Source organism: Symsagittifera roscoffensis, chromosome 7 (assembly GCF_963678635.1).
Source record: "Symsagittifera roscoffensis chromosome 7, txSymRosc1.1, whole genome shotgun sequence".
Classification (NCBI taxonomy): Eukaryota; Metazoa; Xenacoelomorpha; order Acoela; family Convolutidae; genus Symsagittifera; species Symsagittifera roscoffensis.
The window spans coordinates 9,444,393-9,468,294 of NC_087068.1; the positions used below are offsets into that span (position 1 = coordinate 9,444,393).

Here is a 23,902-nt window from a genome sequence, read left to right on the forward strand (position 1 = left end):
AACAAACTATCAATATGTATTTCGGCCAACCAACCCAAAGATTTTTTCCGAAGTAACGTTCGGGGTCAATCTATACTAATTTTCGAAGGATTATCCCCTGCAATTCGTCACTTTAAAACTTTACATATTTGAGTTTTTCTACTAAAAAAATTTGCATCTGTAACGGCAGATTTGCCCTCAAAAATTCTGGCTTTTCTGACCATTAAAAAGCATGATCAAAAACTGCATCAAAAATAAGGGTTCTCAGATTAATTGTGCATCGATGTTTTTCACTGTGAGACCAACACGCGATGAACAATTCTAATGGAGGTTGCCTGTTTTATCATGGACTCTTCGGTACTCAGATTTAGTAAAATCAACCAAAACTTGTCAAATTAGGTCAGTGAACCGTTAAATTAAGTTGCTATATTTGTTTTGCTTTTTTTGAATCCCACGTTGCGTATAATTATCTTTTCATCGAATACTGTCTCTTGATGATAACTTACACTTCAATGTATGTGTCAATTGCTTGCCTAAAAATTCAATATACACCAACATGGGAGGAATTTAGGAGGAAAAACTGGGCAAGGGGACTCCCCTCCGCTCTCAAGGTTCTTTCGCCCTCGCCGCCAAGAATGTCCCCTTTAGTATAAAACTTTACGACATCCATTTTTGTCTGACCAACCCCAAAGTTTTTTTTAAAGTCGCATTCACCACCAATTTATACTAACTTGGATCAATAATAATTAACTCTACTTACTAGAGTTGACTATTTAGAGCAGGGGCTGATCTATGATTTTCTCGAGGGGGGGGGGGGGGGGGCGGTTTTTCAAAAAAATTTCGAAAATTTTGTCGACCTTTTTTTTAGATCGACCAAAATGCAATTCTGAGCTCTCCCAAAGCTCTCGTTTTTAGGCACTTTTTGGAGCTCTCGTTTTTAGGCACTTCTTGGAAAATTTTGACTCAGAAAAAAAGCGATCGCCCCACCCACCCCCTCCCTAAATCCGCCCATGAGTTAGAGTATAGTTAACTCTACTTGTCAATAAAAACAAGGAATTATAAGTTTTGATGTGAAAATAAAAATAAAATTATTATAAAACAAGGAATTTACAATTAATTATCACCTAATTTATAAAACTGATTTCCACAATTTCTGGCCTATATTCTGGTTTCAGCGCCGTAAACATAAACCTCCTTTTTCTCCACTCCCCTATTGGTCAAATCAAGAAAACGTCACTGTAAATGTTTCCACGATACCCACATTTTTTTCTGAGCAACTCGAAAAAGGGTTGTTTTTAGCGTTTTTACAAAATCTTTTTCATAATAATGTTTTAACATGGGATAGCTCGGAACATCAACTTGGTCAAAAAAAGCAGATGCTATGGTGTTAAAGATGATATCTTATTTCAGAATACACTAAATTTTCGGACTACAGGGTGTTTTCAAAACGTAGTTTTCTATAAATCATCTCTCATTTCACAAGATTTTGGGTTTTTGAAGTGTTTTTTTTGCAGTAAGAACACTTGTGAAATGAAAGATGATTTATAACAAACACATTTCGAAAACACTCTGTACGCTAAAAAAAATGTCAACTAAAACTTTTGAGAAGCAGCAGCGGCTGAAATAACAGCAGTTTTGTTTATTTTCGACCTCATTTTTTTCCAATAACACCTTTTAAAAACATTCCGGTGTTTAGATTAATTCATACCACCCACAAAAGGAACAATGGCATCAGAAAGTACCAACAACACTAACAGCAGCAACAGCGACTCATACCCGTTTCTGAGTAAGTTCGGTGGGGTTCAGACTCTTTCCATTGTGGACTTCATGAAGATCTGGAGACACTATGACTCAGACAAGAGTGGCTTCATAGAAACAGAAGACAAGGAAGACGGGTCAAATGAGTTCAGAGACTTCATCTCCGATTTCCTCAAGGTCAGTGACTAGATTAGTTATATAGTTAATGCCAAATTGTTGGTTACATCGGTGACCTTGAGGATCTAAATTGATGGTGGCGTCCCGCATGATGGATGGACCGAATGTTGGAATTTTGTTCGGTCAATTTCAACCAATCAGATTTGAGTATGGAAAAAAACCTAAAGAACCGCGAAAACCTCAAAATAAGCAAATAAATCCAGGCCATAAAAAATAATACTGACCATGACAAAATTAGCAGATTGCAGATAAACGAATTTTCAAACATTGCCAGATCAAAGACACTAGGAAAAATCTAATTTTCGACAGATACTGATTTAAGAAAATTTAAAAAAAAAACACCAAAAATGTTGCATCAGCAAAGACTGTGCATGCTTTATTTCATTTTCTGCAAATTTTGGTATCGATTCAATGCCAAAACTATTCAGCCAATCCGATCTTCTACAGATTTTGATTAGTTGAAACTTTTCCATCGTTCGGTCCCTCCATCATGAGAGGATCACCCTAAACTGGCCATAAATAGTGCTTTTAAAAAAAGTTTTTAGACTTTTTTACAGGGTTTCTAAGTGCTGAAATGAGTGAAAAATGAAACCCGACGTCAAAATGAGCAACCTAAGATAAATTATTTTGTTTCAAATTTGTTGACCGAAAAGGATATTGCAAAAAATTAAAAATTAACAATACACCTTGTATCAGGGCGAAACCTTGAATGTCCAACTTTCTTTTCAGGACTTTGAAGTAGCCTAAAAGTTTCGCCTAAAAATAATTGATGAATTTTTCAAAAAAGTGAAAAAAAGTGTTTAAAAAAGTTTGTCCCACCACACACCGTACAAAATACAAAGTGATAAATTTCATTTCTAGTAACCTATCAATTATGACGAATAGCCTGCTTCAAACAATTTGGAACAATTTCCAAGGGTGATTAAATTGCTGATTACGCACTGATAGCGTTTATTGTACCAAATGACAAATTGGCAGTCTTTAAACCCCATAACTTTACGAAAAAATATCACAGGTGAAATGTATATTTTTTCGAATTTGAGCTCAAGGCAACAATATTTTTTGGCTGATATTATAAAAATTTGTCAAAAATGGCTGATTAAAAAATCGAAATTTGCCTGGAGAAAAAAAGGGTCTTTTTACTTATTCCAACCAAAAATCAACTTTTCAACATCTTGAATTAAAACTATTTGTTTCAACCAGATTGATAAGAATTAGCCAATCAAATTTTAGCACCGTCTCAAAATGTATTATTCGCAATTTTCTTTCGACATATAATTAAGCCAAATTGATTGACTAAATTACAGAATTTTTGGTTAGGAATTTAATTTTATTTAGCAAAAAGGGCGCAGATCAGAAACAAACACAAAAAATGGCAGACCACAAAAAAAAACAGCACAGGAAAAATGACCACCTTCATTCCTGTTCGTTAGAAATCAGCTAAAAAAGTCACAATTGTGTCAACCAAACCAATCAGTGCTAACAGTGCTTTGCTCTTTGGATTCATACATTGAATAAACCAAAATAGCAAAATTGAGAAACTTATTGAGCAACTTTTTTTAGCAATTTCTCCAACTGGCGGCTGTTTTTATTTATTAATTTTTGGCGCTCACATTTAACATGATGTAATGATGCGTTGATTCATATTAACCATTTTCTAATGACGCTTTGCTTATTTAATTTGTATTTGTCATTATTTTTGACCTTCAGTTTTTGGTATTTTTAAAAATTTTTGGAGCTGAATAGCTTCAAAAGTTTCACAGGGACTTCAATGGTAAAAGCGCAGCAACCAAGTATATTTGGTGGGCTTAATACAGTTTTTGAATGTCGCCTAAAAGTTTGAATGCCAGTTTTAAGGTTTTTCTGAAGTGTTTTGTTTGATCTGAGAAATTTTTAACAGCTTTTGCTCAAACAAAATTACTCATTGTAAAAAAACAAAGATTGTGACAAAATTTTTGGCTCGTTTTGGTTCTTAGGTAGATCGGTTTCGGGTAGCAAGTTGATTGAAAACATTTCATTTCATATGTAAATTAACCGTAATGATCGGAAATCACAAGTCAACAGACAATAACGAACTGCCATAAATTTCGGTATTTAAAAGCAAAGTTCAATGTCATAAAATACGTAAAATGAAAACATTGGTTAATCAAATTTAAAACAGCGCCTCAAAAACTTGTGAACTTTGTTTCGATCTTTCAGCTTTCGACTTTTCTCACGCACTCTTCTTTGTTCACCAGGAAGTTCATTAAACACGACCTTGATTTTTTCTAGCTTAAATTCTAGCGAGAACAGACAGCAATCCTTTCCTATAACAAAAACAGTACTTTTAAAGATTAAAACGTCTAAAAGATACTAAGCGATCCCATTGAAACATTTTTTACTACCATTCTTTTGCTCTGAGATGGGTCCGAATAGTCCTTCTCCAAGAGTATTTTATGATACTTTACACCACCGTATACCTGTCATTTTTTTCGGCCGGGTACAATCATTGATCCAATATAGCGATTTATGATTTTCTCATTTCTTTAACCTCAATAGATGTACGGAAAAGTACCTATTTTACTAATTCAGTGTGCGAATAGGAGTTTTCTATCTAGAAAAGCTAGAGCTCTGAAGGAAATTCCACAAATTTAAGTTAGGGTTCAGCGGGATTCCGTACCTAAAAAAAGCAAAAAATGCCTACCTTGATTGCGATTTAAAAAAAACTACATAAAATAAATAGAAAGGCTTGAGGCAAGAGTTCTTATCTGGTTCCAGTTCCAATCACCGGACTCGAGAAAGATTTCCACACAAAGTCAGATATAGCAAGAACAAGTTCATTTTAGTTTTGATGATTTGGGCTGCCTTGTAATGATTTTAAATTTCTCCCCGTGGTCAAAAAAACATGGTCTAGAATTTTCAATTTATTTTTTAGACCGCGCTTCCTTGCAATTTTCTGTTCGTCGCCGTGTTTTAAGTCAAGGGCAAAAAAGTTATAAAATAGTTAATTGAGTTTTTTTCATAACCTCATGACCAATGGTGTAGATTTCCTTATCTAAAAAAAGCAAAAAAAAATGCCTACCATGATAGGAAAAAAAATAAAGCAAGTTAATCATCATGCTTTTTGCGTATTGTGCTCTAGTTTCAGGAAAAACTGCTTTCGTTGTTTTAGTGATTGCAAGCTGTTGTTTTGAATAATCTCAGGAAGTTAATTCTAAATGTTTTATCATTAATTCTTGGCACCATTAACTTCATTGTGGAAATCCTTTAAAGCACTTGTATCAAGTGCCGAAATTCGCGATCGAAAAATATAGCTGGCAGTAGTAGTTTTTCCAACTTTTTTTACAACTTTTGGGACAAAAAGGATATTATTTTGATCTAGATGCTGCCAATTAGTCTGATTCGCTGTCAAACATACTCCACCAATTGTTGACCTCTTTTCCAGAAGCACGCCCTCATTTTCAATTTTAATTTGGTAGCAATCAAAATTTGCGCCCAACTATACCGATAGCCGATCTTTTTAACTCTACAAATGCCATTCATTTCATACCACAGTCTGAACAACTTGATCATTTTTTCACGCCTTTCTCGTTGAACAAATAAAATTTATTCAGGCTGAAAATTTTAGTTTGCATTTTACAATCTATTCGCCGAAATAAAATAAAAAATAGTGTGGAATTTTCTTAACTTCCTGATTAGACGCCCATCTTTTGTTGGTGCTAAAAGGTCCCCAGGGCAATTTGAGCTTACATAAGTACCCTTCGGGGAAAATCAGGGGCGGGTTTTAATGCCCTGATTGTGGGCCGCTATTTGATTTGTGTGAGCTTAAATGGCCGTTTTGCTTATGTAATGAGGCTAAAAGTTCAAAGATATGATAAAGTAAAGAAATTTGTTGAATAAATGTAAGTTAGAACCAATTTAGATGATATTTGTTACCAATTAAAGTGATGGATATTTTAGATATCCCAGATTTTAGCCCATAATTGACCCACATTCTTTCATTTATTTCTGGTCTGATGGTTATAAGGGCGGGGTAGAACACTCATTTTTTCTCTTCGATTTTACCCATGGGTTGAAATAAGAAGGAAGACGGTTGAAATTTGGTGGCATGGGATTGATTAATAGGGTCGAGTTATCCGGATTAATTGTCTGCATTCAGCTAAGTTTTTTCCGCAGGCGCTCAGGTCGAGAAAAATACGAAATTAAAAATAATTGCCGAAGTTCGATGCTCTATCTTTTATAGTGCGCTGTTAAGATTTTATAAATCTCTTTTGTTTATCATAGTAAAAAAATTGATAAAAAATGTCGATATTTTTCAAAGACAATTTCGAAACATCACTTTCTGAGAATTACTTAGAAATAGACTACTCGCATTTAGAGCAAAAAAATTTCGGATAACTTCCCCAATTTCCTGAATCAGTAAGCAATGTCAAAAAATTGAAATCATTATGGTTCAAATAGCATTCCGGGCAAATATCTTTCACTCTTGGGGAAAAAACGTGTCATTCTTTTATTAATATGTTCAATTCTCATTCAACATATTAGCCACTGGCCTTCAAAAATATTCCTCTGTATGCCGCACGTTTAGTGAATAGTACACAAATGAAACTAATTATATATAAAAAACCCTGCTTGCTCAAGAATCTCCATCGAGCCATTTTTTGCATCGACTTAAAAATACAAGTTATGATTTTCCATAAAGTTCAGTTCGTAGAACAAAATCCATTTGGCATATTCAATTACTTTAAATTTTTTTGAGTTTTAAGTCTTTTTTGGTTCGTTCAATGGACTAACTTGCGCACTGGACTAAATTACGCGCGCTTTGAAGACTTTATATTAAAAGCTCAAAGCGTAAGGCGATATAATGCTGAAACTATAAAAAGATAGCTCGTATCAGGGCGAAGCCCTGATTGTTCCGACTGCCTTTTAAGGTCTATGGAGCAGTAATAGCATGAAAAAATTCACTGAAAAAAAAAACCAAAAAGGAAAAAAAAATTTCTAAAATTTGAATTTTTTTAAATGAAAATCATCCCCCCACACAACATATAAAGAACAAAAGGATAGATTTCGCTCCTTGTAACAAATCAATTATGGCAATTAAGCTTCGTTCAACCATTTTGGAACGATTTCTAAGACGGATTAACTCTCCGCTTACGCGTTAATAGCGCGAAATATATCGCGCGTTAATTGTACCAATTTGGCCAAAATGGCAATCTTTAAACCCCCATAACTTTACGAAAAATAATCACAGGTGAAATATCTTTTCAATTTTGAGCTCAGGACAACAATACCTTTCGAATGATATTTAAAAAATTCCGTCAAAAATGGCTAGTTAAAAAGTCGAAATTTGTCTGAAGAAAAAAAAACCCACCCCGAGCACAAATATTCCGTTACTTTCGTATCGAAAGTCGGAACAAGACTGCTCGTATCAGGGCGAAGCCCTGAATGTTCCGACCACCTTTTAAGGTTTATTGAGCAGCAGTAATACATAAAAAAAAATTAAATAAAATAAATGAAAATGCAAATTTTTTTTTCTAAAATTTGAATTTTTTTATGAAAATCATCCCCCCACACGCCAAATAAAGTACAAAAAGATAGATTTTGTTCCTTTTAACAAATCAATTATGGCAAATAAGCTTCGTTCAACCAATTTGGAACGATTTATAATACGGATTAAATCTCGCTTACGCGTTAATAGCGCGAATTATATTGCGCGTTAATTGTCCCAAATTGGCCAAAATGGCCAAAATGGCAATCTTTAAACCCTCATAACTTTACGAAAAATGATCACAGGTGAAATATCTTTTCAAATTTAAGCTCAGGACAACACTACCTTTTGAATGATATAAAAAAAATTCCGTCAATAATGGCTAGTTAAAAAGTCGAAATTTGTCTGAAGAAAAAAAAACCCACCCCGAGCACAAATATTCCGTTACTTTCGTATCGAAAGTCGGAACAACAACAATTTTTGTGCGTGGCAAACTATAATTTTTCCGCACTACAATATCATTCCAAATTAAATTGAGCCAAAATAGTTGGTCGTATTGTTTTTGAAAACTCGAGTTTTCACACTTATTGTTTGGTATTGTTCAAGATGTAAGGTTCTCCAAATTTTTATAAAAAACTATTCGATACTGATTAAAGGGCAGTAAGAACACTTAGGGCTTTACCCTGATATAGGAGTAGCTTTGTTTCAGCTATATTTGTTTTTCCTTCTTGTGTTTTTTTTCAGTTTAATCGCGTTCTACAAAAATAAAGTTTTAGAATCAGCATATTTAAAAAAAGTTGTTTATCTGGGCCTGGCCCTGAATATTTTGACTGCATTTTAAGGCCAATTAAAAATTGTTTTGTTGAAAATTGATTAAAAAGTTTTTAAAAGCGTCTCGTATCCTAATAATAAAACCAGGTGACCTGTCGCAACTCAATTTTGAATTGTTTGAGTCGCTGCTTACGCGTGTTATACTATAACATTGCAATAGATCGGCGTTAATTATCCAAATTTGGGCAAATTAGAATATTTGAAACCCCCTTTTCAGTTTTACAAAATCTTTCACAGGTAAAATATATATTTAAGAATATAACATTAACGCACTGAACAACAACATTTTTCAAATGGTAAAAAAGTTTCTGTCAAAAAACGCTTAGTAAAAACGAAAAATGACTGAAGAAGAAAAATGGATGAGAAATTATCTAAAATTTGCTGAATTGTGATCAAATGTTACATAAGATCCGCAGTGAAGTGTGTGATTGAAAATTGCGTAATCTTTGTTCAGGTGTGTGTGGGCCAGTGTGACTCCGAGACTGTGAAGGAGACTATGGAGTACTGCATAGAGACCTATGACGTCAACAACGACGGAAAATTCCAGGTGACATCACCGATGCTTCATAAGTTTCCACAATTTTGACCTTTTCTTTCGATCACCACTCTAGCCAAAACTCAACATTTTCTGAATACGGCTTTGGCACCATTATCTACTTATTTTGAGAGAGAGGATTTCTAGCCACAATGCAGATTTTTTGGGGAATAATCAAGAGTTCGCAAAAATAGTTTGGTAAAAAAAGAGTCATGATCAAAGCTTAAAACAAATCGGATAATCATTGAATCAAGAAGATTATATCGGGATTGAGATTAAAAGTCGAACTTGGGTCTATTTTCAATCAACAATCATTGATTTTCAAATTCAAAATAAAAATGTTCCCTTACATTCAAAAATTTTACAAAGTAAACAATTTTTTTATTTTCAGCTGGGAGAGATGATCAAACTGCTTCCTGTAGAGGACAACTTCATGAGTCAGTTCCACTCCTCCCCCTCCTCTTCTTCTGCTGCTGCTGGTGGTGGGGGTGGGGGTGCAGGTGGGGTGAAGAGGGGTCCGATCGCGAAGGAGGACTTTGAGCGCATCTTCAAACACTACGACCAGGACAACTCCGGAAAAGTAGAGGGCGAGGAAATAGGTGAGTCATGGGCGCGTATAGGATTTTCTCGGTTCCTCGGGGGCTGGTGGACTTTCAAAAAAGTTTAGAACACTTCGTCTACCTTTTTTAGGCCGACGAAATTGATTTTCCGAGACCTCCCAAATCACTATAAAGACCCTATTTTGGCCGAATTTGCTGCGCCGCAAGCAATTATTTGAAGAAAAAAAACGGTTCATAAAAGGCGTTTTTGTCATTTTTTAGAAGATAATTTCAGATAAGATAAGCTATCTTATTTTCGGCCGGATAGATTCGTGCAACTTCTTAGTCTAAAACCGATCTTAGTCTTACTCTGATATCTCCTAGTCTCAATAGATCTAGTGTATACTGGTTTATGCGGTTAGTTGCCAGAAGGAGAACAACTGTATTCTAAGTTTAATTCAAATTGCTCTGGTGATGAAAGTACAAGTAGTTTCAGCATTTACAAATAAGTGTAATTGTTAGAGATGGAATATGGTTGGTTAGCTTAGAAACATTTTACAGGAAGAGAGAATTATATTTATAACCAATTATAAAGTATAGTTTAGAACTGGTTCCACCCGTTCGGGGTTTAGAAAGTTTTTAGTTTTTGAATTGTTTAATGTAGTGAAGGACGGGTGATGTAGTTTCTTTTTGAAGTTGCGAGCATTGACTTCCTGGAGAAAGGAGAAGTGTGGCTGTTTGTGTTTGACGGAGGAAGATTGTTATGTTCGTATCTCTAGATGGGTCTCGTTGATCGTGGTGGTCATGGGTGATTGTGTCAAGGCTTCTGATCGATGCAATGATGTATTGAATTCGTTAAGTTTAGAGCGAGACTACGTGCAGGGTGAAGTTTGACTTTTCCGTGTGAAGTGCCAAGTGACTAGGATCGGTACGTGTAATCAACATCGAGATGGTTATTGGTCTGGTTCAATGGTTTTCCTTTGCTGCGATGTTGAGTCCATACTTTGAATCCTTTGAGGGTACTGACTTTAGGCAGCAAATCGATTAGATTTGCCATTCCAAAGTTGGAATATGATTGGATTTTCGTCTCCTTCGCTGCTCGTCTTTTGGGCTTTACGGATTACGTTTACGAATTACGTTTCTATACACACTGCATTTTACGTTTTAATGTAAAATTTCCTTTGTTAATTTAGTTTTAGTTATGATTTGTGATTAATGGTTGTCACAAAAGCGTTTTTATATTAGTTCAGTTATTTTAAAGAGTTGCTCACTCTGGAGCCACTCTTTTCAAGAGTAGAGTATCGGAGTGCCGTAGTGCATGATGTGGACACGTACTTCGAGCGACGTCTCTCTGGTGGGTTAGGTCAGAAGTGGGTTAATTTTTATGGTCTCTTTGTGTAGAGTCTCTTTTTGTGTTCAACCTTTTGTTTCGTTTTTATTACTTGTTTTTCTCTTTTTGTTTTGGTTGTAACCTTTTCTCAAAAATCGAACCTTTTGATTTGTTTGACTTTTTGACTTTTTTGTGTTTTATTTGTTTGTTGCAAGACTTGAAAGTGGTCTTCAAAAGAATAGTTGATCCAGTTTTATTCTGGTTTTAATCTGGTTTGGGTACCATGGGTTCTTCTTTCTTAGTCATGCTATTAGTTTGTGGTTTTGTGACGTTTGTAAGCTTCGTTGGTTATTTTGATTTACTATATAATTCCTTCCCACCGGGTTAAAGGAAAGTTTTAAACGTGTGAAAACTGGTTAGAGTTGTTATCAGTGAGATTTAAAACTTAAAATTCATCATTTTTACAATTCTTCGTGCACGAGGTGTGCGGTTGTGGAACGAGTTTTATGGGCGAGTGAATGATTCAAATCTATAAGAGAAGCGCTTTGTAAAAAGATTAGTATTTTTTAAATTTATCTGCAATTTTTGTGAATTTACTGCCTTGAAATAAAAATTTTACTGCTTTTGGGGAATTTAATTTATGACTTTACTGCTTGGTAAAAAGAATTATATTGCGTTGAGGATTTTTTATTAATTTACTGCTTTTTGGGGGAAGTTTTACTGCTTTACAATTTTACTGCGATTTGTTAATACGAGTTTAGATTTCAATTTTTTATTTGTTTTTTGTTTGTTTTAGATGATTGTGTGATGAGATCTAAAATAGAAAGTGAAAACTTTATCAAGAATGGTTAGTTGTGTTTTGAATTTATTAGAGTACGATACTTATTTATTCGTCAGCAAAAAATCCATTTGGGAAAAAATCGTGAATGACGAGCGATGTTGTCAGAAGTTTGGCAAGCAAACGGGTGATATATTTAGTTTGCAGTAGAGGCCAAAGCAGTTCAAGTGCTTTGATGATCTTGTGCTCTTCACTACTCGGTGAGAATTCATGCGGTGTGTTTTGGTTCAGGTTATAAAGCTTATATTTATGTTTAGTGTTGTAAATGTATTATAGGATTGGGATTTCAACGGGCTGTATTTATTCGTGAGGGACAATTAGTAGACGGGATTTCATCAACGTTAAAAGTTCTGATTGTCGGATAGGGTCGTAGTTTCTAAGGATTCCTTGCATGTTAGTGTCTTTAATACAATAAGTGAAGTTTAAGAAAAATGGCGAAGTGTATTTGGATTTAATAAATTGAAATCGATGTTGTGGGTATCGTGATGGTGTATTAGTTGTCTAATGGTGTTGTATGAATTTATAATAAGTGTATGTGTGAGTTTGCTTTGTGCGTAACAATAATTGATGTGGGCAGTGTAAGTCACGTTCCTTTGGTGTTAGGAAATTAAAGAAAAAGGAAAAATGGTTAAATTTACTGAAATAGGAGTCGTAGGCTTTTGTGTCGCGAAGTGCTGTGGATAAAGTATGATCATATTTTTTATTCATGCAGTTGATAATAAATACATATTGTGATATGACGAAAAAATTTTCAGTTAGTTGGGGGTTAGCGTTAGTGTCGTCATCTGCAAGGGTATCTTGCGTCTAAAACAATTTTTAATGATTCTCCTTTAGCTAAAATAATAACGGGATTTAAGAATGTGTTTCCTTTTGGTTGTTCTTCTTCATTTACCGGGTATATAATTTCAAATTTTTCTTGTATGTCTAGTAATCTATTGACTTCATCTTGCAAGTGAAACGGGACTTCACTTACTCGTTGCTTTTTGAAAATTGCGTCAGGTTTCAGAGGTAGCTGTAGTGGTGAATTTACGTGTCCAACATCAAATTTAGATGTGGCGTAAGCCATTGGATGTTTTGTTAGCAATTCGGCTAGTTGTTCAAATTCTTTTTGTTTAATTTGAGAGTGTTGAAAATTGAACTTTGTAGGGAATTTTCATTGTTCAGTGGTATATTTTGATATCTAAAATGTTGGTTTAAAATAAAGTGTTTTTGTAAAATAGTCCGTGTTTCGTTTTTATGACTATTATATGATTAATTGATAGTTCTTCCTTAAGAATTTTTGATTGACATATATCTATTTTCTGTTTCTTCCAGTTTAATAGTAATTTCGGCTTGTTATAGTTTATCTACTAGTTTCGTGAAGTCTATAATGGGTTCTCGAATTGAATATGGATGTGATGCTCTCTTTTTTGTTGCTATTTTCCGTAATTGAGGTGTTGGAGTCATCATTAAATTTTCTGTCAACTTTGTGTTCTTATAATCATGCGTATTAGAGGAATATGCTTTTTTTTACTAGTGTTTCAATTCTTACTGCAAGTTGTTTAACGGTTTCGTTTGGGATTCTACGAATTTCATTGCATAAGACTCTTTGGCGCTGTTTGTTTCTTCCAGAGTCGAACATTTCTGAAAAATCTTGTGTGAATCTTTTTCAATCTGACTTATTACCTTTAGGTGAAACTGAAAACCATTTTTGGGCTGCGCCGTCAAGTGTGGTTTGGATTGGAGCTGTGCGTTTATGTATCTAATTTTGATGAAGTGGTGTTTTTACTGGTTCGGGTCCTGTGTTTAAAATCAAATTGGCTGTGACTGCATTTGTATAATCTTCTACTGAGTATCCGGGATCTGTTCCTGTGAATACGATTAGTGGCTTATCTGAAGATATAGAGGATCCACCCATAAGTTATGGATTCATAGTCATTTGTAGTGATTCTGTGGCATTTGGTATTTGAGAAAGTATTTTAGGTTGGGTTTTCGTTATTTCGTGTTGTTGTAGAAATATGCTAGTGGGATTTCATTGCGCATTTGAGTTGGTTGGTATTTTTGTGTACTTTCTGGGTTTTGTAATTGAAAATTATTATTGTATGACATTGGGTGATGTTTTGTTTGTCTCTGTTCGTTTCAACAAATTTATTTCTTCGTTTATGAAATGTGATGGAAATTGAATATCTTGTTGTGTAAGATTTCTTGTTCCGTTTAATTTTTCTTGAATAATAAATGTAGAATTTAAACTATTATTTCCTGTTCTGTCGGTGAATAGTGAATTGTAACTTAAAGGTGTTGTTGTATCAACAGTAAGTGGAGTTAACTTAACATAATCTCTAATGATGGAAACTGTGGTAATTGCTTGACTTGATATATCAGTTGGTATATTAAAAAATAATGGATGAGAACATTCAGAGTTCCAAACATATTATGTTTCATCAGCCAGTATAGTTTCGACTTCTGAATTTTGTGGTTGAAAACTTTTTCTTGCTAGAGATATAAGATCAATGTTATGGACAAAATTATCAATTATAAACCATGCTAGTATCTTTTGTAGATCGTGTTTAACATTTTGTGCTATATCATTATTGATGAGGTTTTGGCGGATTGTATTTTAAAATTTTGAGAAATTACTTATTTCTTGTCTTACAGTTGTATTTCTCGTAATTCTAGTATGGATAGATAGCTATAGATGATTGAAAATACATCGTTTGTGAATATTGAATTTGCTCTTTGTGACTTTTGGTGTTGTATGTTTTTTATGTAATCTGTAAAAGTTTTTGAGAATTCTATATCTATATCGTCTGTTGTTATTTGGTGTTTTATGTGATTTGGTTTTGGTGATGCAATTTTGATTGTAATTATAACATAATATGATGTGATATTACATGTATTTTTGAGATAGTGGTCACGGATTTGTCGTTTTATTTTTACTTCAGGAATTTTTTTCTACTTGGGCTATTTTCTTTTTTGAATAGATTTGCAATTAAGTTGTAACAAAATTGTATTTGTCCTCGGGAGGGATCATTTTGTGGTTCCTATGTAAAATGAGCGTATCGAGTTATCGTCGAAATTTTCGTTGTACTCGATCAAGTTTTATATTGTAAAACTGTTAGTGTGTAACATTCAATATGTCTTATTGGTTGATTCCAATTATATTGACGTATTGGTTTGTTAATTTATGACTTTTTCATTTTGCGTTTTCCTTTTATTGATGATGGTGTTGTGGCTTCTGAGTCGGAAAAATAAATTTAATCGTCGATCGGGTTATTTTTGTTGATTGAGACTTTTAAATCTTGAAGTTCCTGTATTGTGTTTGTGTCTGATTCTGAGACTGCGTTTCTACCTTTTGAAAATCGTTTTCTGATAATCTGTTTTGTTTTGTTATGATTGTCTTTTTTTCGTGTTTGTCTTTTTGGTCTAATGTACCCTATTGTTTGTCTATGTGTTGTGATTATAAGGTCGTATCTTTTATTTTAATTAAAGAATTATGTAATACGATTGTTTAATTGCTACCTAGATTATCTCTTGACATAAGGTTTAGAATGATCGATACAATATTTGGTTTAGAGGTTTTTAATTTCTTAAAATGTTGATCCTTACAAGTTTTGTTTGGTTATCTTAAATTGAGGCATAGATTGTCGTGGTTTGACGGGTCGGAGAGAGAGTAGTATATCAATTCGTGAGAATGATCTTTTACTTTCTCGTGACTAAGTTCTAATTTAAGATAGACTTACCTAATCTTACTTTGGGGTTGTGATTTGTGATCAAGTGTTGGAGAATAGTGAATCAATCCACAAGGTTCAGGTATAATTAGAGCACAAATAGATCATTAGATACTATTTTTTTACTGACTAAGTTTAAGTGTTTTAGCCTGGGTCATGTAAGAGGAAGGGATCAAGTGATTTGTTCACTATTTATCTTAATTAAAATGGTTAGTTCTTTCAAAAATTTCTATTAGTCCTGGGTCATTTATAAGGGTTTGAGGTCGTTAGACACTTTAAAAATGTGGAAAGTGGAGAACAAAAAAGTTCTGTTTGATCCAAGGGAAGCCTTGATGATCAGAAGTTAAAGAAATTTAATTTAAGTGACTTTAAAGATCCAAGGAAAGCCTTGATGATCTGTTATTTAAGTTAAAATAAATTTACAGAAAACAAGGTTAAGCCTTGATAAGATTAGGTGATGAAGCTGGGATGAAAAAATGGTGTGTATAGATTAATAAAATTAACAATTTTTTTATACTATTTAGTTTTTTGAAATTTTTTTTCAATAATTTATTTTGTTCAAAGGGTTTTAATTTACTGCAGATTTTTTGGGGAGAACGACTTTTGTTGTTTTTATCAGTCTTTTTTGTATAAACTGTAGGTTTAGCAACATTAAAGTTTCTGAAGGATTTCTTCAAACTTCATGTCAGCAATTGAAAATTTAAATTTACTGCGGAAAAGATTCTGAATACATATGTTTTGTTTCCGGTTTCCGTCGAACTATCATGAAGTCAATCGTTAGATTTCTTCTTAATCGTAGATCGTGCGTTGTCTTTGGTCTTCTCGCAGTACCTGGTATTTCTCGTATTGTTTGGAAAATTGGCGGCAATCTATTGAGACTTAGAGACATTTCTAATAAATTCTCTATTCCGCCTAACATTTTTGCAATTTTGCAATTGTCTAATTCTAAAATCTATTTTTTCTAAATCCAATTTAGTTAAGGTCTTGTTCGAGACTTTTGGTCGCATCAGATGAGTTATGACCTCTTTGTTTATACTCATAAAGTAATTAGTAATTTCAGATAAAGTACACCGTCTGCGCGTCACGCTATCTTACTTTAGGCCGGATAGATTCGTGCAAATTCTTAGTCTAATACCGATCTTAATCTTACTCTTATATCTCCTAGTCTCAATAGATCTAGTGTATACTGGTTTATTCGAGTTAGTTGCCAGAAAGAGAACAACTGTATTCTAAGTTTAATTCATATTGCTTTGTTGCTGAAACTACAAGTAGTTTCAGCACTTATAAATAAGTGTAATTGTTAGAGATGGATTATGATTGGTTAGCTTAGGAATATTCTACAGGAAAAGTGAATTAAATTTATAACCAATTATAAATTCTATTTTAGAACTGGTTCCAATAAGTTAAATGGATAAAAACTCTGAATCAAAGAAAGCAGTACGGAATTTAGGTGGGGCGGGGGCGGACGCCCCCCCCCCCTCAGGGATTCGAACCCTTGCCGACTCAAAGGGCCCCCTTTGTTCTATTTTGGGATATCCAGTTTTGGCTGACTGACCTTGAAATTTTTCCAAAGGCCCCTTTGGCGCCAATTTATACTAATTTTGAGGGGGGAGCGCGCGCCGAAAAAACGCAATTTTATGGTCGAAACTTTCCACAAAAAGTGCCCAAAATTTAATTAAAGGCAATTTATGGCAATTCGAATCCGTAAGTCGCGTATCGATTCTGTTTTTTTTGTTTTTTTTGTTTGAAAATTTTATCGACCTTTATCTAGATCGACCAAGTTTTAGAGCGCCCCAGAACCCTGGCAGATCGTACGACCGTATTTTGACTTTAAAAATTTTGTACCGCAAAAAAACAGGTCAAAACAGCCAATGCGTTTTTTTGGCGTTCGCTCCCCCTCGAAATTAGTATATATTGGCGCCGAAAGTTCTCTTAGAAAAGTTTTAGGGTCGCTTAGCCAAAAATACCCCAGCATATATATATATATATATATATATATATATATATATATATATATATATATATATATATCAGGGGCGGATTTAGGGATGGGACGGAGGGGGGGGGGGGGTGGGGCGGTTGCCTTTCTTCTCTCAGGGATTCGACCCCCTGCCGACTCAAAGGGTCTCCCCTTTGGTACTTTTTAAGAAATCCATTTTTGGCCGACCGACCCTAAAATTTTTTTAAAGGCGCCAATATATACTAACTTTGAGGGGGAGCGCGCGCCAAAAAAACTTGATTTTGTTGTCAAAATTTTCCAAAAAGTGCTCAAAAACGGCTTTTGTGGCCTGTTTTGTTTTTAAACTTGGAAAATTTGGCCAAAACAGCATCTTTTTGGTGCTTTAGGAGAGCTCGGAAAATCAATTTGGTCGACCTAAAAAACAGGTCGTCAAAATTTTCGAAAATATATAGCGCAGTAGAGGAAAAGCACAAAAGTCATATCGGGAACAGGAATAGTTTAGAGCAGATTTACCGCTTCTGCTTTAAAAGGACAAAGAAATGTGCATTGAGTTTCAATTAATCCGTTTTGGCGAAATTTTCAATCATCCGCAATTCTAGAAAAAAATCACAAATGTAAAATGTTTTTTTTTTTAAATTTGAGCCAGCTTTTCATTAACTTTCAGATAATATAAAAAATTTTGACGAAATATGGCGAAACTTGCCTGAAGAAAAACCATAAAGACGGAACAATATAACTGTAAGCATTCAAAAGGGCCCTCCTTATCTGTTAAAAGTCCATCTTCTTTCCCAACTAACAGATCATTTCTTACTTGATTTCATTTTCAATGCAGTGAGCTACGTTCTATTCAATGGGCGAAACCGACCATTAACCAATTTCAAATATAGCCTAAAATTAAATGTCACAAAAAAATTTACTGGTGTATAAATTCAGCCTCATTCGGAATTGATTAGCAAAACATTGTTAAGTGTATTTCGAAATGTCATTCGAAATGCCATTTCGAAATGTCAATAATCAATGTTCATTCAATTCAATGATGTTAGATGATGCTTATCATAGTCCATACTAGACCAGTTCCGTTGCTTCTTCCATTTTTTCTCGAGGATTCCAAAATGTGGGCTAATCACCTCTTAGACTGTGCGACTGGCCGAAAATTTTCAAGCAATGGTTCTTTTTAACTAGTTCAAAATTCTGGCTAAAGGATATTACAATTGCAGTTATTCATTTTGTTCAGAGTTTGAAATGCTGATTGGTTATTTTTACATTTATGTCATTCGCTCCGTCTGCCAGGAGAGATCCCCTTTTAAATGTCCAGCTATCTCTTCAATAACTCTAATTGCCTCTAACCTTTTTACAATACAAGGCTCATATCTTCAAATGTGTCTTTCTTGGGGCCCAATTTTGTTAAAAGCATTGTGGGTTGATAACTGAGCCCTCTTGGGAATTTGTAAAATGTCAGTTCGAGATGCTTACTATTGTACCAGATCTGCAAAACTGCTTCGAATAAGACTTGTATTGTGTGTCTAAATCGTACCCAGGGCATTTTTCTGTCCAAAACTGGCTAAATTTTTGTCATGTTTATTTTTTCGTCCGGATTTGAACAAAATTGGGGCATTTAATGTGTCAGAATTACATTCGCCGTTTTTTTCGGGAATAGATTTGCAAATGTGTTTGGACATTTTTTGGAAGTGCTGAAATCATTGAATGAGCTATTCAACAAAAATAATGTTTTTTTTTGTTGTGTTTTATGTTTAAAAATTTTGTAATCTGCAAATAAAATAGGCGTTTTGGGCATTCCTTCCGAAAAAATATGGAACGAAGTTCAAATGGTACAATTTATCAAAATGTTTCACACAGCTTTTTTTGATAGAATATAAATGCTAGTTTTAAGGTCAACTAAAACACACAAAAAAGAAACCATTTGATCGAGTTTTTGCGCCTTTTGTTTTGCAAGCGAATAATTTATTAAACGTGGCTGCCAGATTATCCGAATAACTGTCAAGTAAATAAAAGTCCTATTAGGGGATTAAAAAGGCTTAATTAGAAGGTAAAAAATATAAGACACTCAATTTTCAGACAAACAGTCTTAACGAATATCTTATTTTTGTCACTTACCCATAATGAAGTTTTTATGGGGTGCTAAATTAAATCAAAATTACGATAATTCCAGATGCTCATCTTATGAATGTTTTTGGACAAGCGAGTTATGAGTTGATTTAGTCTTAAAGTTGATTTTATTTGATGTTCTGTCAGTTTGAAAAATCATTTGATGGGTAAAACTAGGCTCGAGGTTCCCGTGACTCGTGATCATTGCAATATGGGATGAATATTGCTCAAACCAGCTAAAGTTGCTTTAATATCCAAAAAATGCTATTAGTTCCAAAAAGTTTGCATGTAGCTGTTAAGCAGTGACAGCATTTTTTTTTTCAAATTAGCTAGTCAATTCGTATGATGGGGTTTTGGAAGAGATAATAGTTTGATACAAAAATTTAAGTTTGATGCAAAAATTTGATTCGTTTTAGTTTGATCCAAAAAAGTAGCCTATGAAATCAATTTTAATTAATTCAAATCGATTCAAATCGGATCATAGACAAGGGGTACTAGACTAGTTTTTTGGATTGGTTTGCGAGTCGAACCTGCTGACCAAAATTTTCCGAAAAATTTTGGGAAAAAACTAAGAAATTTCCAAAAAAAATCGTCAAAACGTCCCCATAATTCTGCGAAACTGTGCTGTAACATGACACCAACCTTATGGTAAGTGGTCTGGTAGCGAAATATCAGGCAAATTAAGATGAGTTTTTTCATCCTCAGGTTTGCTCCGCGTGTGTTGTTGGTTTTCAACCGACTTGCTTAATTCCCAAACCTCTTGGTAATTCGTCGAGCTACTAGCCGATTAGTAGTGACGCACCGTCGTACGATCGTTCAACAAATTTCGTAGGCCGTAACATCATCCTAAGTGGTCAGGGAGGTGATATTAAGTAAGTTAAATTGGTTTTATTCATCCTCAGGTTTACTCCGTGTGTGTTGTTTGATATCAACCGACTTACTTAATCCCCAGCCCCATTGGTAACTTTACTCACCGAAAACCGTTCCGAATCGCCCCGCAAACGCCCGATAACGTTAAGTATAGTTTGAGTTAAGTATAGACCCTAGAGCCATGGATGAGAACTTTCAGAAGAGGGTTCAAAGGTTATTTGCGAAGCGAACCAAGCTTGAAAATGAACTGTACAAGTGCCATGAGATTATAATTGAGAACATTGAAAATCAGAGTCGCTCATCAAAGATTGACACTCAGATTCAGAATTGCAAGAGCCTGATAGAGACTGCAGTTGAAATAAATGAGGAATTGATTAAGTTAGCTTCTAAAAGTGTTGATCCTGATAAATTGATACCAGCGCAGGATATGTGGCTTCATACGGTTACATCAAGAAACGATAAAGTAATGCACGAAGCTCAGAGTTACAAGATGAGCCTTGAACCTTCGTCATTTCCAGCAGCCGGCATTACAGGGAGCAAGGGATCTTTACAACAAACTAGGTCTGAGACATCCTCACACTCGCACAAAACAAGTGATTCAGCAGCACGAGTATCTGAAAACAGGTCTAAGGTCTCTAATAAGTCTAAGGATAGTAGAAAGCTTGACTCACATAAGTCTGATAAATCTGCTTCCACTCGTCATACGTCGACTGTTCGCACTATGTCATCAAGTGAGAAACGGCATGAGTTAGCTTTAGTAAAACGACGCCATGAGGAGCTGGAAAGGCAGTATCAAGTATCTTTAAGACTTAAAGAGCAAGAGAACCGTCTTAAGTTTGAACAAAGTCAGCTGGAACTAGAGCAATTGGCTGAAAATCATAAAAAGCAACTAATTGAAATGGAATTGAAAGCGTTTGAACTTGAGGACAGTTCATCTGAGGTTAGCGAGAAGGTAGCGGAAAGTAACTTAACAGGAGTAAGTCAACCTATTTCAAAGGTAGCAACCGATCGAACTAATGATTGGGTAGACTCTGTTAGTTCACAAGCACCTCCCGACGTTGCTAGTGCGCCAGGTTTGCAGGCCTTCACTCATGTACCCGTTTCGTCAGGACCGACGACTTCCGCCCTCCTTGCTCATGCAATTCACACCAGTAATAGTCATAACCATGAGCACACAGCATTGAGTGACCCTGGAATCCATAGTTATGGACATCGGGCTATGCCTCAATTTGGCAGTGCAAGCCGTTTGCCATTGCAAGCTTCTGTTTCATTCCCAGCCTCTGTTCCATTCCCAGTTAACAATATGCATTCTAGTGCACACGTGCTACCACCACCGTCTGCTGTTCCTTTACAGACCATGAGTTCAAACATAACTAATGGTAGTTTTGCCATCGCGCAACCGGAATCATTACCTGTCCCAATGTTACCGGCCCAACCCGGTTCTGGTTTTGTTTCTTTGTCGCCTGCATTTGCTGGCGGTGGCTTCTCATCTTCTGGAGTAAACCCAACGCCGGTTTTCTTTTCGGCACCTAATTGCCATGCAGCGCCAGTCCAGACGCAACATAATCTTCCCTTTGTTCCGCATACTGTGTCACCTAGTATCAACGATTACTACACAAGTGATGCAAACTTATGGCGATTGGCAGCTACAACTCCAATCGTCACGCCTGCTCAGTGTTGTAATGCTGGAAACATTTTTTCTAATGTGACAACTATTGTCCCATCGTGTAACACCGCCTCTCCGTATACTAGTGGTGGGACTGTGTATTTTAATACTCCCCCAGTTCATCCACAACATGTTCCGCATTTTGTCAATCAAACTAATACTGGTTATCAGCCAGTCAACGAGGACTACGCACCGTCTCCCGCTTATCCGAACCAAGGTTGTTCATCGGATCGACCTCTCTCCGCTCGTGAATTGGCGGAATTATTGATGCATAGCCGCAAAGATCATCTTCCTGAATGGAAGTTAGCCCAGTTTGACGGCAACCCGTTAAACTGGCACGAATGGTTTGGTCAGTTTAAGTCCACCGTTGATTCCGCTGTTCTCACCGATGATACGAAATTGACATACTTAAAAACGCTCGTCACAGGCAAAGCAAAAACCGCAATTGCGGAGTTTAGTTATAGTGGCGTTATGTACAAGGATGCACTGGCCACCTTGCAACGGAAGTTTGGGCAACCACATGCCATTGTTGGTGCGCATCTTGATAAGCTGAATACTTTTCCTCCACTTAAGATGCACAATTCGGAAAATGTCATTAGTTTCTCCTCTGCCATATCTGGCCTCGTAGCAGTTTTCAAATCATTGTCTTTCAACGATGATCTAAAGAGTGTTAACCTGTTAAACCAAGCTGTTAGTAAACTTCCGCCTAACCTCAAGGAGGCTTGGTCGATGCATACTGTTAGACATAATTGGCAGCGACCAACACTCTTAGACTTTAACAACTGGTTGAAAGAAAAGGCCGAGGGGCATGAAAGATTACGTTTACTCAGCTCTAAGGCAAAAAATGAAGAACCGGTTAAACCAAAAACAACCAAAGTTTTTGCAGCCAATAGCCAGGTAACTAGTAAGGCTCAGGATAAGTCTCAGGATAAGTCTAAGTTTCCGCCGTGCGTTTTGTGTAAGGGTAGTCATGCATTGTGGAATTGTGCTGTTTTTAAGGAAAAGAATGCTACTCAGCGAGCAAAATACGTAGCTGAACAGAAACTTTGCTTCGCTTGCCTCAATGGCAATCATAGTTTCCGGCAATGTTCTAGAGCAAAAAAGTGCCCGAAGCCAGAGTGTGATAGCACACATAATGTCTTGCTCCATGGAGCCGAAAGAATATTTCCTCGGAAGGAAAATTCAAATGTCTCGAATAAGGCTGGAACAAACAAATCCAAGGAGAATACAAACACTTCCACCCATGCCGCTGTTAGTGATGTACTTGACATTGAATCTTCTAAAGGGTTGTTGCCAATTGCAACACTTGGTGTATCCTCGGATGTAACCAGTCTCCTGACGTTGGTTCTTTGTGATAGTGCATCGACTCACTCCTGGGTGTCTTCGTCACTCGTAAAGCGTCTCGGCTTAGTAGGGGAGCCCGTTAACTTGTCAATTAGTGGTTTCAATTCGACCACCGTTGTTGAGACTCAGAGAGTCAAGTTTACAGTTTCCTCCGAGCCGAATAATAGTGATTTCGTATTTTCTCTCTGTGCATATGTTAAAGACAGTATTCGGATTGGTTCCGAATTAATCAATATTGCTGATTTGCAGAATAAATATCCACAATTAGCACCTATTAAGCCCATTCAATATACTTATGAGGACGTTGAAATTATTATCGGACAAGACTACTACCACGCCGTTAGACCCATTGAGTTCATCTTGGGAGATGATAAAAACTCACCGTGTTCCGTTCGCCTACCGATAGGTTGGGTCTTAAGTGGTCCGTTGCCGCCGTCCGGTAATTCTACTTCTTCGTGTTTCAAGTGTGTTGTTGAAGATTCTTCTCTGACCGACCAGATAAAATCCTGGTACGAGTTGGAATCGTATGGTGCTTTCAAACAAGTCGATGCCCGTTCCGCCGCGGATAAACATGCTTTATCCATCCTCAATTCTGAAACCGTTCACAATGGCGAAAGATACATTGTGCCTATGCTTTGGATTGATAGTAATGTCAGTCTACCAAACAATTATTACTCGTCACTCGCCCAATTTAAATCATTGGAGAGAAGGTTAAGTAAAGACCCTGAGCTGCGCGAAAGATACGCAGAAACAATTAGAGAGGACATTAGGAAAGGCTATGTCGTTACCGTCGAA

At 35.7% G+C, this 23,902-nt stretch overlaps 2 protein-coding genes across 2 annotated transcripts in view; one reads left to right on the plus strand and one right to left on the minus strand.

The window, feature by feature from the left end:
• LOC134851794 (serine protease 41-like) overlaps positions 1–23,902 on the minus strand; it is a 328,908-nt gene that overhangs the window by 277,946 nt on the left and 27,060 nt on the right. The gene's annotated exons all lie outside the window — the stretch shown is intronic.
• Positions 1–23,902, plus strand: part of LOC134851283 (calbindin-32-like) — a 32,212-nt gene that overhangs the window by 2,446 nt on the left and 5,864 nt on the right. The window contains exons 2-4 of the mRNA XM_063867294.1: positions 1,676–1,914; positions 8,667–8,759; positions 9,139–9,346. Coding sequence (XP_063723364.1) covers positions 1,705–1,914; positions 8,667–8,759; positions 9,139–9,346 — 511 coding nt within the window. The 5' untranslated portion in view covers positions 1,676–1,704. The remainder of the gene's footprint in view (positions 1–1,675; positions 1,915–8,666; positions 8,760–9,138; positions 9,347–23,902) is intronic.